At 40.7% G+C, this 16,730-nt stretch overlaps 1 protein-coding gene and 1 long non-coding RNA gene across 3 annotated transcripts; one reads left to right on the top strand and one right to left on the bottom strand.

The window, feature by feature from the left end:
- On the top strand, positions 1–7,985 carry LOC309701226 (duodenase-1-like). 2 transcript variants are annotated; one of them, XM_082525326.1, is made up of 6 exons: positions 1–184; positions 6,294–6,336; positions 6,424–6,571; positions 6,844–6,970; positions 7,059–7,304; positions 7,404–7,985. In XM_082525326.1, the coding sequence occupies exons 1-6, from the start codon at positions 95–97 to the stop codon at positions 7,566–7,568; spliced, it is 819 nt and encodes a 272-aa protein (XP_082381452.1). In that variant the 5' UTR covers positions 1–94; the 3' UTR covers positions 7,569–7,985. The 2 variants fall into 2 exon arrangements, with proteins under 2 accessions (XP_082381452.1, XP_082381451.1); XM_082525325.1 differs by lacking the exon at positions 1–184 and having other exon boundaries at positions 6,252–6,336.
- A 2,173-nt stretch (positions 7,986–10,158) lies between these two features.
- LOC309699700 lies at positions 10,159–16,360 on the bottom strand. The gene is made up of 3 exons (XR_014274437.1): positions 15,551–16,360; positions 12,308–12,396; positions 10,159–11,118 (listed from the first exon to the last, which is right to left on the bottom strand). It is a non-coding gene; the product is annotated as an uncharacterized lncRNA (long non-coding RNA).
- Positions 16,361–16,730: the final 370 nt, after the last annotated feature.

Genomic DNA, 16,730 nt, shown 5'->3' with positions numbered 1-16,730 from the left:
AACACAATAGGGGGAAAACAAAAACACACACTAATATTAACTAAGCACAGAATAACCTAACTAAGCCTAAAACACCCCTGCTCCTGGTAAGCCCATGGTTGGTCCTGCTGAGCAGGCATTTTGTCCCCAGAGTCCTCAGCCACGCCTTTTGCCCAGACAGGAAACAGCCACCGCCCAAACCCAGGTAACTCAAAGAAAGAGAAACATAATTAATATAACAAAACATTTTAGAAAAACCACACAATGTTACTATGTGCGCGCCTCATAATACCAGTGTTAGGTTTAACCAAATGATTAATGAAGAAAACTGCAAAGCAAACTAATAAAGTGAAAAATGGACTAATTTACCCCTGTGTGGCTGATGCCATCACAAGAGATAAGAAATGAGTCTCCAACCTATCATCATATATGATTTTGAATGAGAGAATTGTTGTTAAGTGTTGCAATTATCGAAGATGGAACCATAATTCATATGTGATTTTGCTGATAGTTAGTTATGTCTAATAATGTTCAGAATAGCAGCACTGATGTTCTCCCTGTGTGGATTGTTTACCTGGTGATTAATTGTGATAAATTGTCTCTAAATTGTCTGTTTCTCTGTGTTAGCCCTGCATCTGTTCTGCTTTTCCCGGAACGATATATAATATATAATATAATACAATATAAGTGTGTTTAAGTTTAACCAATACAATGCATAAGAAAATATAATAATGATTCCAAGACAGGCCTAACTGAGAGGATGTGTAAAAAGCAGCCTTGAAAAATAGGATCATGTTTGTGGAAGGGGGGAAATGAGTGAGAGTGACACACAGAAGTCACTACTCTCTGAATTTATGTGGAGACGTCAGATGGGAGGCTGATAAGGGCGTGGCTATACTTCGGATGATATTATGTAAACAACATGACTGAATGTTTAGATACGAGGAGAGGTGGGTAATGGGCACTTGGCAGAGTATAAAGGAGAGCGCCCAGGAACATCCTTTGTTCTTCCCTTTGTCTTCTGTGAGATGAGCAGTTCAGAAGATTGGATTTCAGAAGTTCACCGTTGGATATTTCAGCAGAGATTCCAGAGGCTGAACCGTTGCTCAAACTGTAAACTTACAAATTGGTTCTGTATCTTTTTGGTATTTTTTTGGCAATGGTTGGTTACGATAAAGGGCCGGAGTAACCCGTAAGAGTGATTTACCAAAAATGAGTTAATACTCAGATTTTTACCTTTACCATTTCCCAAAGGGTTAAAAAGGGAATGTCCATAATTTAGACTTTCATTGCAGGAAATTTTATTAAAGCAATTTAGCAGCAGTAAAGCCGAGGAGGTCCAAATTGACCCTTGAGGCCTACTGTCCAGGCCCCTAAAATTAAACCAGGTATTCTGAATGCAGCTCGTGAGGGGAGCTGGTGTAACAGAGGTGGCAGGGAAGACACCTGGACTTAAAACTAGGTGAGTCCCCTGAGGGTCCATCTAAGCTTTGCATTGCTGGTTGGTTAAGACCCATAGGATCAAATATTCTGGCTTTTTTAAACAGAAAGCCAAACCAGACTTCCTGTATTGGGGTGTTGGTCCTGAGTATGTAACAAACACCCAGCAACATGCTGACATTGTTGCAGTCCTGAGTCGGTGACCCAGTGTTTTGAAATATTTGTAGTCTTGGATTTCATTGTTATTTATAGTTTCTAGTCTCTTGGTTTCTGTCTCTGTGCTTCCCCTGTGTTCCTTGTGCCACGTAGTCAAGTTATGTGTTCATGTCTGTGCCTGTCTCATGTTTCCTGTTTTACTTTGACAGTATCATGTGCTATGTTAGTGTGATTTCTCCCAGCTGTGCTCTCTTCCTGTGTCTCATTCCCTCATTATCCCTGTGTATTCAAGCCCTTTTTCTTCCTCTGTTTGTTGATGGGTTGTCTGGGTATTGCCTGCATTTCTCCATGTTCCAGAGTCTCAGGTTTTCATGTTCTGTGCTTGACATCTCCTCTCAGGTTTTTAGGTTTTTAGTTCCTTTGTATTGCTTTTGTAGTTGCCTCCCAGTTTAGGTTTTTTTTAATTTAGTCTTTGCCACTTTCTGATTTTTGTATTCTGTCCCTGCTGCTAATAAAGGTTCACTCACAGTTAAGTCCATTGTCAGCATCTGGACTTGGGTCCCATCTTTCTACACTCCACACATCTGCAGAGACAAAGATGATGCAGATAAAGAGCCTATGAGAACTACAGACTCGGTACAAAAGATGAACTTTTCTCCCCAAATATGGTGCAGAGAATATGAGCCAAAAAAAAAAAAAAACTAATACAAAAACAAACTGCTGTATTTTTTGCGGTTATCTTTGTCTAAAGCCAGAAATTTGAGTCAGCAACATTTTCTAGATTATTAAACAAGACTTTTCCAATCAGTACATTAACAGATGTACTGATTGACTAAGTGAGTCTTAGTCTTTGCATTTCGTGCCTTCAGCTGTAATCAGATCTGATCATATCTGTGACTACATAGAGGAAGCAGCCCGGTGACACGAGGGTGACTCGGGGGCAAGGTCTTTGAAGTACGTAAACAGCTTAGAAAAGTAACACTGAATACACACAGGTTTTCGTTAAAACAAAGACAATGTGTTACAATATCATAGTATAACCTTCTGAGATTTAGACACACACACACACACACACACACACACACACACACACACACACACACAGCAGATGCAGCCTTAAGAAATTCATCAGGTTGTAGAGGCGGGCAGGAGTGAAATCAGTTCTTTAGCTACCAATGACAGGCATGAATAAGAAAGAGGTGACATTTGTATGATGAAAGAAATGACACAGCATCTGATATGGACTTTTTCAAAAAGCTTTATCAGACATCTCAGTGAACTGAATATTAAATAGCATTTTCTAATGGCCGACGGGAGGCACCCTCTCCACGGGGTAATAAGATTTGAAATATACAGCACCAGCATGTACACTTAACGAGCACACGTACTTCAGTATTCTTAAAAAATACTAACAAAGTCAGATTAGTGTTGCAAACACTAAATGAGTGATACATCAACAAATGTGAAACTTTGAAGACCTGTTTATGTACGTGTTGTTCTACTACAGTAACATCTTATCTTCATGCTTTGGTTTCTATGGTTTATGTAGTTTGCTGCAGAACTCCAAGATAATATCGTTTAAATGTGTCACGTCAGACATCAGCGTTTAATATGTGAGAAAACTAACTATCAACTCTGTATCATCTGCTGGATATAAGTAAAAATATTCATATTGTGTTTAGTAGAAGGATGAAAATTATGTTTTTGTGATTAGGATAGGTGTTAATATTAAACAAACCAGACTTATTTCTAACAAACACAGAAACTGGACATGGCTGCTCAATGAGCAGCAGCTACAATTGTAAAAGAAATACTTATGCAATCAAATGTAATCCACTTATGATGTTGCCTCTAGATCTGTATGGTATGTGCACTAACTAAGCACTGGTAGAAACAATAACCAGTAATAACAATAAAAACATACATCAACATCAGCATCATGCCAAAAGCAAAAGAAATCAGTTAGACTCAAGAAAAAGAATTGTTGATGCTCCCAAAACAAAGCAGAAGATGGATATACAAAGTTATCACAGCTTTTCCGTGTGTTAAGAACTGGACTGAAAAGCATGATCAAGGATGATCCAAGAGAGCCATGCAGTACAGAACAAGCTTGGCAGAGGTAGGAAGTGAAAAACTATGCAAAGAAAACCTAGTGAGAGATGTATCTAAAGACCCTAGAGGAGGGGTCTCAAGCTTAAATGAGCTGTGGGCCACTGGCACTGTCATTTCATTGGACAGCCACTTTAGTGTTCAAGCAGTACAAAAAAAAAAAAAAGCAAACAAACATCAAGAAAACACTCACAAATATTATTTTTTAAATACTGTATAATGTGACAAAACTGCAAACGTGAATGCAGTCCCCCCCCCCCCCCCCCCCCCACTCTTAACTAACTGAAGCCTTTCATTGAACTACCAAATAAACACATTGGTACTTAGTCTCTGGCCAGACACGTGGCAGCACTTCTGCTATCATTGTGCTCATATTTAACAAAATAAAAATGCAGACATAAGTGTACACATTAGTTTTTGAATCTCTCACTGAACCAACACAGCTAGTGCCTCAGCATCTTTGCACTCTCTGCTCATATTGCCTTCATATTAAAAATCTGTTTGCTTTTTAAAAAGGTTATTTTAACATTGTACTCAACAACAAACAAATCCTCAATAAAAAAAGTAACTTCGAGGGCCAAATTGCATTATATTTCTTCACATCAATATCCGGTTATTATTGAGTGATGATGTTCGAAAGCTACTTCTGTGTTTATTAAGGCTGTTGTATTTTTAACGTATTTTAATGCTTTGTATCTTGTTCTATTTAATCTGAACAAGCCCCTAAAAAGTCAGTGATCACTGTCGCCCTCTATTAGTTTTTATTACTACTATTCATCAGCAGCACGTTTTAAAGCTCGGTTTTTCAAACCTTATGATATAACTATGGCCCAGCCCATGCAGCAGTGTGTTAATGACTAACCTCTATTGTGGATGGATTATCTCAGTTGTTCAACTGACTGAAGTTTGGTCCATTTACAGCATCTTTTTCCTGCCATGCAATTGCATTTGTCCCTAACCATCGGTAACCTTTGTGTTGACTTTTATTGAGTGGAAAAAACTTAGCGTTCATCCTCCAGCTTCACTGTGCTAATGTGTTTATATTATGCTAACCATAGTTATGTAGCTAGTACCACATAGCACATCATGATATACCCTACAAACACCACTACTGTTTAGTTTTCTGTCTTCACTTATATCTGAAGTGATAGCAGAGCTGTATGTTTTCATTTTTTCAGAAATCCCTCAGTCAGAACAAGGTATTATGGAGGAATGTGACACACAACACAGGAGCTCTAGTTTTCCACTCCAACTTTATTCACCTCCATACATTGACTGAGCATATCGCGCCCAAACACAACAGAACCCCTCCTACAAGCTTGGGTGTGAGTGGAGCCCTCTAGTGGGTCGCCACAGTATGTCATTTTTAGATGGAAACTAGCGAGCTAACTCCCTGCTAACTTCGAACTCCATTAAACTTAATAAATTCTCTTTTCTTTGATGCCTGGATGTTAAACTTAATTGTTACACCTGGTAGAGCAGCCACACCGATCATTTTATTAAAGATGAAAGAATTTACACAGTTTGTAACTCTCAGTGATGCCACAGTGTTGACTTTGGGACCTGAAGCGGAGTTTGGACCCAGAAACGGCTAATGATGTCAGACTTAAAAATGAGATACGGGCTGCAAGTAGGGGTGACATGGGCCGCAAGTGGCCCCTGGGCTGCAAGTTTGAGAACCCTGCCCTGGAACAACTGCCAAGACACAAGTGAATGACTCAGACAACTCAGGAATTGAAGTCTCAAAGAAGACTGTCACCAGAACACTGCACAAGAATTGACTTGCAGACCAAGAAAAAGAGAAACTTTCAAGTCAGACTGATGCATGCTAAGGACAAGCTGAAAAAATATTATATATACTTGAAGTGCGTCCTTTGGTCAGATGAGATGAAAAAAAGAGCTCTTTAGGCATCAACAGGGAGACACATTCGGAACCGGGGATTTCTTCAAGGTGGAAGAAATCATGAAGAAGGAAGATATGTGAAGATTTTGAAAGAAATCCTCAAGCAGTCAGCAGTAAAACTGGGTCATTGTCATTGCTTTGTCTTCCAGCATGACATCGACCCAAAACATACCCGGTCAAGAACTGCTTTCAAAATACCAAAAGGAATGTTACTGACTGGCCTGCATGACGCCCTGACTTTAAAATCTGTGGGGTGAACTGAACATCAAGATCCATGCCAGAAGACCATAAATATGAGAAACCTTGGTGAGATCTGCCAAAAGTAGAATGGTTGGGGATTCCTCAGCAGATAAATATAATACTTGTGAAAAATACATCAAATGACTGCAGGTTGCTATCAGCAAAAAGGATAAATAATTTGTAAAATAATGTGAAAGGCTTTTGTGAAGAATTTTATTTCTGTGTGCAAAGCAGTGTGTTGCTGACTGATGATGCACTGTACTTATGATAAGCAAGACCATGCAAAGATAACACAAGTTTCAAATATGCAAACATAGACGTAGCAAAGGAAGTGGTCAAAAGGCAAAAAATGACAGATGATAATCATACTTGCCAAAAGGAAGCTGCTCTATAAAAGGCTGAACCTGAGACTCCTACAGTACAAACAAAGGCTAACCATTTTGCTTGCATCATGTTCGGTCTGCAGAAAGTTCTCCTCCTCCTTGTTCTGACCTGCTTTGGACAACTCGGTAAGAATCACAAGTCCTTGTTGTTATTCTTCAACCATTTAATGAGGCATCCATTTAATTTTCCTTTTTTTCTTTTACTTTATTCAGTGCATGGGGGTGGCATCATACATGGAGGAAAAGCACCGGAGAGTTCAATGCGATATATGGTCTCTGTGCAAAACAACGGCAGTCATGTGTGTGGAGGGTTTCTCATCACTAATAACTTTGTGGTCACTGCCGCCCACTGTTTTGACGAGTGAGTAATCAAACATCTTCTGCTTAAGTCTCTTTCCTACAGATAATTCTTTGCCTTTATTGGATAGTGGAGCAGTGAAGATTAGACAGGAACATAAGTTGAGAGCAGGGAAAGATGCGCAGCAAAGCTCTGCTCAATTTCAGTCATGTGGCATATGGTTCACTGCCAAACCAGTGAGCTAAACGGACGACCTCCTGCTTCAATCTCTGATTCATGTCATTAAAACAGATTTAGAAAATGAATTGAAAACCTCTTAATGATTATTCCTTCAGCTTCCCCACGCATGTTGTTCTTGGCAACCACAATCTCAAGAATGGCCAAATAGTAGAGATTAAAAAAAAATTCGTCTATAGCAGTTACAACACACCTGAGAAGGGTGATGACATCATGCTCCTACAAGTAAGTACATCTTTATACTGACAACAGTTTCACATGAAATATATTTGTGGTCTTATTTATATTTTTACTTTTTATTGTGTGTGTCCAGTTGGCAACCACAAACGATCTACACGATGAAATTCAACTTCCGCATGCTGAAATAGATCTAACAGAAAATGAAGTGTGCCAGGTGGCTGGATGGGGAAAAACTATGAATGATGGTAAAACTGTTGGTGAGCTGAGGGTGGTGGACGTGTCTGTCATTAACCCACAAGTCTGTAAGAATCAATGGCCTCAACTTCCTGCCAATGTTATCTGTGCAGGTGGATATGGCACAAGCAAAGGATTCTGTCAGGTATGTATTCTGTCCAATGTCAGCAGGTTTCTTTTTGATAAATGTACTGTATTAAACACTTACTATAAACTGACCAATTAAAATGCTTCCTCCTCACAGGGTGATTCTGGTGGTCCTCTGGTGTGCAAAGGGTTTGCTGTTGGTATCGTTTCTTTCAACCACAACAGCAATTGTAACTACCCAGATAAACCCAACGTCTACACGGACATCACAAAATACCTCCAATGGATCGACATGATTCTACAAAACCACAAAACATTTTGAGTAAAATCCCTGAAGTTTTGCTGTTATTGAACAGCATTATTGAAATGTCAGCATTTCTGATTGCTCTGTCAATGTAGCCGAGACAGAAATTAAAAATATTCCCCGCATGAAACTGTGGTTTTTCTTCTGTAACAGTGATCATTTTAGCATTTAGCTCAATTTCCACAAACTGAAATGGAATATTTAGATTTGTAGTGTGAGGTCATTGTGACATCTACACTTTTCCTTGATTCAAATCAGTGAACCTGCATGAGAAAGAATCACTGTGACAAATTAAAAATTATTAAGAGTCAATATTGATGAGGAACTACTGTGATAATCATTTATGAACAAATACAAATGTGTTTAAAAGTTCTGGGGCATAAAAAGCACAAACATTTAAATCTGGTTTTAATAAAGTGTCCTGTTCTCCTACTACATGTGGATTATTACCTGTGTGTATTTTGCAGTATAAAAAAATCCAAGCGACACACTGAGTCATTTTGCTGAATTTTTCAAATCCCAGGTCTTAATCACCCATAACTTTCCCACTATACAAACATCAAGTGGAGTTGGGACAGCCAAGTATTCCATAATTTTGTGTTTATTCTTAAAGGTAGCAGATGAAAGAACAAGAAGAAAATGATTTTCCATTAAAAACAAGATGAGTTAGTCTATTAAAATGGTATTTTCTAAAGGTTGATCAGTAAAGTCCTGACAAAAAACTCACTCTTGAGCATCAGAGCTCAAATCTTAATCTGGAAAATGTGGTTTCTGTGGTTCATCTTGTTTGCTGCAGGTAGTGTCATTCCAACACGTTCTCATCCCAAAGCGTAACATTTTATGCTAGGTTTTTGACTGCATCAAGTGTTTCCACAGTGAGGAAGGTAGTGCCTTTCTATACTTGTCAGATACAGTACTGTATCTCAAACAAAATATAAACAGGAGTCAGAGAAGTAAGAACGCAGCCAGGCCAATGATTGCCAGCTTTGAAGGGTTACATGGATGATTTAATAACTCTTCTTCAAACATCATTTGGCTCCTGGAAAGGTTTGAAGAACTTCATGCGTGGACCAGGATTAATGTTAAATCGTCCAAATATCACATTCTCTCCATACAGAAAGGTGGCAGGGAAGAACTCATCTGTTTTACAGTGGATGGAGAGAGGATGCCACTGTTATTGTTCATATATTCTCATGAATTCTCTCTACACCCACGACTGCAGTTCGACCCACAACAACACTCTCATCATCAAGTTTGCTGATGACACCACGGTAGTCGGACTCTTCTCGAAGGGAGACGAGGCAGAGTACAGAGAGGAAGTCCTGAAGCTGGCAGCATGGTGTTCAGAAAACAACCTGGCACTGAACACTAAGAAAACCAAAGAGCTCATTGTTGACTTCAGGAGACACAGCACCGACTTGGCCCCCCTCTAGAATCAGAATCAGAATCAGAAAGGGTTTTATTGCCAAATGTTGAGTGGGTTTACAACATTAGGAAATTGCTGCGGTGCTTCAGTGCAAACATACTGTTATAAATTAAGCTTTAATAGACATGAAAATAAAAATGAGAATAAGAATTAAAAGTGCTAAGTAGATAGATAGATAGATAGATACATGATATATACATGAGTGCAGGTGGTGATCAGTGCCAAACATGGAATGATGCAGTGAACACAGCGTAGGGTCATGTGTTAGTGGTGGGAACAGTCATACGGTTATTGTTCATGTGTTCAACAGCAGAGGGGAAGAAACTGTTCTTATGGCGAGAGGTTCTGGTGCGAATGGACCGGAGCCTCCTGCCTGAGGGGAGCAGGTCAAACAGACTGTGTCCAGGGTGAGAAGGGTCAGCTGAGATCCGAGCTGCACGCCCCAGTGTCCTGGAGGTGTACAGGTCCTGCAGAGATGGGAGTCTGCAGCCAATCACCTTCTCAGCAGAGCGCACAACACGCTGCAGTCTCTGTTTGTCCCTGCTAGTGGCTCCAGCGTACCACACGGTGATGGAGGAGGTGAGGATGGACTCGATGATTGCAGTGTAGAACTGCATCATCGTCCGTGTTGGCAGGTTGAATTTCTTCAGCTGCCTCAGAAAGTACATCCTCTGCTGGGCTTTCTTAATGACGGAGGTGATGGTGGGCTCCCACTTCAGGTCCTGGGTGATGGTGGTACCCAGGAAGCGGAATAAGTCCACAGAGGTGATGGGGGTGTCAGTCAGGATGATGGGGGGGGAGTGGAGCTGTGTGCTTCCTGAAGTCCACAATAATCTCCACTGTCTTCTGGGCATTCAGCACCAGGTTGTTGTGGCTGCACCAGGACACCAGACGTTCAACCTCCCTCCTGTAGGCAGACTCGTCCCCGTCCGAGATGAGTCCAATAACGGTGGTGTCATCTGCAAACTTGATTAGCTTGACAGACTGGTGGGTGGAGGTGCAGCAGTTGGTGTACAGGGAGAAGAGCAGAGGAGAAAGAACACAGCCCTGAGGGGAGCCGGTGCTGATGGTCCGGGAGTCCGAGACATTCTTTCCCAGCCTCACATGCTGTTTCCTGTCCGCCAGGAAGTCAGTGATCCACCGGCAGATGGGATCAGGCACATTCATCTGGGAAAGCTTGTCTCGGAGATGGTCTGGAAGGATGGTGTTGAAGGCAGAGCTGAAGTCCACAAACAGGATCCTGGCGTAGGTTCCTGAGGAGTCCAGATGCTGCAGGATGAAGTGTAGGGCCATTTTGATGGTGTCATCTACAGACCTGTTGGCTCTGTATGCAAACTGCAGGGGGTCCAGGAGGGGGGCCGTGAGGGTCTTGAGATAGGAGAGAACCAGGCGCTCAAAAGACTTCATGACCACAGATGTCAGAGCCACGGGTCTGTAGTCATTTAGTCCAGTGATCCTAGGTTTCTTGGGGACAGGGATTATGGTAGAGGACTTGAAGCAGGCAGGCACATGACATGCCTGCAGTGAGGAGTTGAAGGGGAGTGTGTGGAGAGGGTCCACACTTTCCGGTTCCTTGGTGCAATAATTCAACTGTATATACATAACACTATTTATTACATATTACTTATGGCTTGTATATTGTACATTTTATATATATATATGTTTTTCCCTATGTTAATACTGTCCATATGTACATAGCGCTGCAGAACTTTACCCCCCAGCATGTTTACACTGAGTAGGAGATGCTCTGTATCTCATTGTACAACTGTATAGTGACAATAAAGGCATTCTATTCTATTCTATTCTATTCTATTCTATATGATTATAATCCACCAATAAGGAGAGGAAGGAGCTAGTCATAATTTCGGTAGCCTGGATAGAGGAGGTATTAAATCAGAGCCCTCAGCCAACAACTGATCATGGCAGAACTCACTGTCCAGTGGAAGGGAAGGATGAAGTTACCCTGTGAGAGAAAGAAGGACTCGTACCTTGATCTGACAACTGAGTATAGAGAAGCATGTGGAAGTCAGCTGTAGAGTCTAGAAGGAAAACTTGTTGAGGGGAAGACTAGGGTCCTATAGCTGCAGGGGGTGCAGGGAGACATTCCTGCTGTTGCTGCACCACCAGATGTTCCAAGATTTCCTTCAATTGAAAACATTTTCATCAGAACACACAAAACATTCACAAAAGTTCTCAGAAATTTTTTTAAATGGATTCTTTTTTCTATTTTCTTGGATTAGTTCTGTTTTCTAAGAACCCTGCACTGTGAGAGCGTCTGCTTCTACACACCCACCCACACACACACACACACACACCCACACACACATAAGTATGATTTAGAGATATATACAGAAAGTCTAAAATGTTCAACTATCTTAAAACGACTGAGCATCAGACGCCGTCTCCACATATTTGGGCTATACAGCACCAGATAGCTAATGAGCACATGAAGTACAATTATTTTTTACAGAGTAAATATTGAATAACGAAGTCAGATTTGTGCTTCAAACACTAAATGAGTGATACATCAACAAGTGTGAAAGTTTGAAGACCTGTTTATGCACATGTTGATCTACTATAGTGACAGCTTATCTTCAATCTATGGTTCATCTAGTTTGCTGCAGAACTCAAAGATGATATCATTCAGCTCTGTCACGTCAGATATCTGCCTTCTTTACTTGTGAGTATAATTAAACAGAAGAGATTGAAAATAAGAGAAATAAAGAAAGGAATTTTTGTTTTTATCAATTATACTTTGCATACTATTTGCTTAATCTGCCATATCAACAGTTCTACAGTCAGTTGTTACATTGGCTGTTGTTTAAGGATTCATACAACATGAAAGAAAACATACAATATCACAGAGTATATCTACAGAGAATAGTTTAAAGTTTCAATATTCAATCCACTGATTACATAAAAGTTAAAAAAAAATACTGCAGGGAACATTTGGCTCGAAATATGGTGAAAAAGTCCTAACTATCAACTCTGTGTCGCCGGCTGGATATAACTGAAAAGTCAAATTACTCATATTGTGTTTAGTAGATGGATTACATTTTTTTTTCTCCATAAAACCCAAAATAAGTAAAAGATAACAGCTGGAAATCATACATACGAAGGTATTTAACTTCACAAAAATTGAGAAGCTCTAAGGTGCAAATAAGAACATTTAGACCAAAGAAGAAGTTGATAAATGACAGTGAGGTACAACAGCAGCAAGTGGTGCAAAATTAATGACGAATAATCATACAGTAGTGAATGTATTTCAGACTGATGAGGAAACAATATAAAGATAAAGTTGCAAAGATAAGTGTCAAACAGACAAACTTACCTTGAATAAAGGATGTGGTTGAAAGTCAAAATATGGTAGATGATAATCATACTTGCCAACAAAGCAAACCGCTCCATAAAAGGGTCCCCCTGACACCAGTACAAAGAAAAGTTAACCATTTTGCTGACATCATGCATGGTTTTGTCTCCTCTGTGTTCTGACCTGCTTCACAATTATTCTTCAACCATTTAATGACGCAACAGCTTATATTTCTTTTTTCTGTACTTTTTTCAGTGCACGGTGGTGACATCATACATGGTGATTCTGGTGGTCCTGTAAAGGATTAGCTGTTGGCGTTATTTCTTTAAATAAATAACTCTAAATATATCTTATAGTTTAGATTCCTCAAAGTAGCTACCCTTGGCTTTGTTGGCACATATGCTTGGAAGTCAGGTTGGTACACAACTGACAGCCTTATTTGACAACTGTTAGAATTCATATTATGGCAAGAACCAATCAGCTAAGTAAAGAGAAACGACAGTTCATCATTACTTTAAAAACTTAATGTCAGTCAGTCCGGAAAATTGCTAAAACTTTTAATGCGTCCCCAAGTACAGTCGGAAAAACAATCAAGTGTTACAACGAAACTGGCTCAAGTGAGGACAGGAAAGGAAGACCAAGAGTCACTTCTGCTGCTGAGGATAAATTCATCCGAGTCACCAGCCTCAAAAATCGCAATTTAGCAGCACCTCAGATTAGAGCCCAGATAAATGACACACAGAGATCCAGTAGCAGACACAGCTCTACATCAACTGTTCAGAGGAGACTGTGACAATCAGGTCTTTATGGTCAAATAGCTGCTATTAAACCACAACTAAGGAAAAGCAACAAGCAGAGGAGATTTGTTTTTGCCAAGAAACACAAGGAATGTAAAATTAGACCAGTGGAAATCTGTGCTTTGGTCTGATGAGTCCAAATTTGAGATCTTTGGTTCCACCCTTTGTGTCTTTGTGTGATGCAGAAAAGTTGAACGCATGGTCTCTACATGCATGGTTCCCACCTTGAAGCATGGAGGAGGAGGTGAGATGGTGTGGGGGTGCTTTGCTGGTGACACTGTTGGGGATTTATTCAAAACTGAAGGCACACTGAACCAGCATGGCTACTACAGCATCCTGCAGCAACATGCCATCCCATCCAGTTTAGTTGGGCCATCATTTATTTTTCAACAGGACAATGAGCCCAAACACACCTCCAGGCTGTTTAAGGGCTATTTGACCAAGAAGGAGAGGGATGGAGTGCTGCGCTAAATGGCCTGGCCTCCACAGTCACCTGACCTAAACCCAGTCAAGATGGTCTGGGATGAGATGGACCGCAGAGTGAAGGCGAAAGGACCAACAAGTGCTCAGCGTCCCTGGTAACTCCTTCAAGACTGTTGGAAAACCATTTTAGGATGACCACCTCATGAAGCTTATCGAGAGAATGCCAAGAGAGTGCAAAGCAGTAATCAAAGCAAAGGGTGGCTATTTTGATGAATATAAAATAAAAATAATAAATGTTTTGAGTTATTTCACACTGTTTTTTCATTATCACATAATTTCACATGTGTTCGTTCATAGTTTTTATGCCTTCAGTAAGAATCTACAATGTAAATCAGGGGGTGTCCAAACTCTGGCCCGCGGTCCATTTTTAATTGGCCCACAAGTAATTTTATAAATAGAATAGAATATGGCCCACACTTCAACTTTTGCCTGAGTGTATTGCACTTCTCAGTTTTAACACCAGGAGGAGCTACTGTTGATCAAGGCAGTTGCTCCACCAAAAAGGACAATCACAGAAGAAATTTACCCCAAGTTACCAGGGCTGGACTGGGACAAAAAATCGGCCTGGGCATTTTGACTAGAGACTGGCCCACCAGGTATTATAGGAAAAACCATAAAGCCTTTGAATGAAAAAAAAACCCCCGCTGTTGTCACAGTGATGTACACTGTCTTGTTGGTATATATGTATCAATCTAATAAACTTAAACCTACACCATCCTCCCTATTCTGGTATTCTAAACAGTACCCAAAAGTAGACTGCTTGGTCGAGTTAACCTCCTAAACTATCTAGAACACATGGTGAAAACCTGAAATTAAGACAGAGAAGACTAGAGGTGAGACATGATCATTACTGACTACTGATGACAGATTTAGATATATTTTCATAAACCATTCATTTGCCACATCAATAAACAGCATGGCAGGGCAAAACATTTTTTCTAACATGGCAACCTTTAAAAAGTGAAAGGAGATAGAAAGACAGGTAAGGAAGAATAAAACCTAATTGACTTTTTGATGGCATTTTACACACAGTACTGGTACAGTATCTAGAAAATGTGGGAAAATACTGGCATCATATACAGTACTTACTTCTGAAGAAATTATGTTGGGACCCTGAAAAAATTACTATGTACAATAATGGATTTCTATACATTTTACATCAGATGAAAACGTTTGTTGTAAGATTCAGATAATTATTTATTCAAAGTTTTAAATGACATAACAAAGAGAAGTATTTCTTTGTGCCCTCCTTTCCCTGTTAATGCCACATGGCCCCCCTGGCAAAACTTTGCTAGACCCGCCCCTGCACAGTTACCAGCTGTCAGCTACTTAGAAAATGATCCTGGTGTTATTTGTCTCTCAGAAACAGTTCATAACTTCCCTTCCACTCATTCGTGTCACCTAAAAGGTAAACCTGTTTCTCCATCACCTGTTCAGCTCTGATGATCCAGTAAAGGCAAACATGAAGATGAAACCAGGCCTGGTTTCATCTTCATGTTTCCCTCTCACCAGATAACCAAACCGATATCATGACCTGCAGCTTTTACAGCTGTGGCTCGGCAAACCTCAGCTGATACTAGAAATTAATATTAAATAAATTCTAACAACAGCTGATCAAGCTTAAATGTGCTGCTGTTGTTTAGCACAACATCCGCTGGTTTCCTCTTTCTGGCGCCAAGTGGGAGATAAACAAACAAGAGAGAAAAGCGATCAGCTGATCATTGATCAGTTTCGTGATTGAACAGGAGAGGAAGGGGGGAGAATGAGAGAAGAAGAGGCAGCTGTGCAGCAAAGACACAGAATAACTCCAGCTTTGTGTCTTTTTCATTGTAGCTGAAACAGCAGTATAGAAACTCCATCATGCTAGCTAGTACGCAGTACGAGTTATTGTAACTGACTGTAAAAAGCCAGCATAACGAAAATAAACTCCACCTAAACTTGGTTTATATCTGACCCAGATAGACTGCAGGTCATAACTTCTTACCTGAAGTTCAGTTCACCGCCTCGGGTCTCTGCTCCTCCTGCCTTTCCGTCATCCACCTGCCAGCGTGTTGCATCTGCTGGCCTCCACCACTTGCTAATGTTACTGAATCTGTGGAAGCTCCGCAATAGCCCCATCGGCCCATAAAAACGAAAAATCACCATCGGGCATACCGGGCAAATGCCCGATGGCCAGTCCAGCTATGCAAGTTACTAAACATGGCAGAACCAAAGAAGCGAAAGGTAGAAAGTGAATGCAGAAAATTTCAGACACGGTGGGAGAGTGAATATTTCTTCAAAGAATTCAAGGGGAAGTGTGTCTGTTTGATCTGCGGGGTCAGCAACAGTATTTTCTTTGTGCTCAAAAGGTCCAGGAAAAGGCTACAATAGCCAGCTATGAAGTCGCCCGACTCATCGCAAGACATGGCGAGCCTTTTTCAGATGGAGACCTCATAAACTCATAAAACACTGCCTCATTAAAGTCACCAAAAATAATGTGCCCGGAACAAATTCAGGACTTCAACAACGTCAGCATGTCCAGAAATCCAGTTGTGCGACGCACTGAAGACTTGTCAGCCAACATTAAACTGCAACTATCTGATAAAGCTGTGCTTTTGATTTTTACTCCATCGCATGCGATGAGAGCACCGATGCCACACACACCGCACAGCTGCTATTTTTTTGCGGGGAGTGGACGAGAGCACGAGCGCTTTAGGTGAGTAAAAAATATATTCCACAGTACCCGTGTGTTAATGTGCAGGTACACATGCTTCAAATATAAATTCTGTCACTACCCTGCTTTTGCGCACCACTTTCTTATATGCGTTTTTCTTGTTAACACACAGAGTACACAGCGCGCGATCGCCGCGAGCGGGTTCATATTGGAATGAACATAAAAACGTGGAAGGGTACCTTAGGCGTCAGCATGAGAAGTTAAGGGACGTGACAAATCGTCATTATTTTACGCGTCGGGAGTGAGAACGGGTTGTCTCAGCATAAGCTGCTGTAAAGAAGAGAGACGCTTTACACACGTGTGTGGAAAGTGTCCATGTGGATAAATTAAGAATGTGAATGAAGAGAAGCTGTGTAGTTGAATAAAACTCACACATCAGCCTGCTGAGTTCATCCTGCGGCAGTGCATTGAAGGCATCGTCGTTGGGAGCGAAGAAGGTAAACACCTTCTC

Source organism: Aulonocara stuartgranti (genome assembly GCF_965226115.1).
Source record: "Aulonocara stuartgranti genome assembly, chromosome: 23".
In the NCBI taxonomy this organism is placed as follows: domain Eukaryota; kingdom Metazoa; phylum Chordata; class Actinopteri; order Cichliformes; family Cichlidae; genus Aulonocara; species Aulonocara stuartgranti.
The sequence above is the reverse complement of the archived record's forward strand: the minus strand, read 5'-3'. Positions and strand labels throughout refer to the sequence as shown.

What these genes read in the sequence shown, in the direction of transcription:
- LOC309701226 (XM_082525326.1), top strand. Translation starts at nt 95, where the DNA reads ATGGTTGGTCCTGCTGAGCAGGCATTTTGTCCCCAGAGTCCTCAGCCA. An exon ending in GCCGCCCACTGTTTTGACGA is followed by an intron (nt 6,572 to 6,843) that starts GTGAGTAATCAA and finishes TTATTCCTTCAG; the next exon opens with CTTCCCCACGCATGTTGTTC. An exon ending in ATGACATCATGCTCCTACAA is followed by an intron (nt 6,971 to 7,058) that starts GTAAGTACATCT and finishes GTGTGTGTCCAG; the next exon opens with TTGGCAACCACAAACGATCT.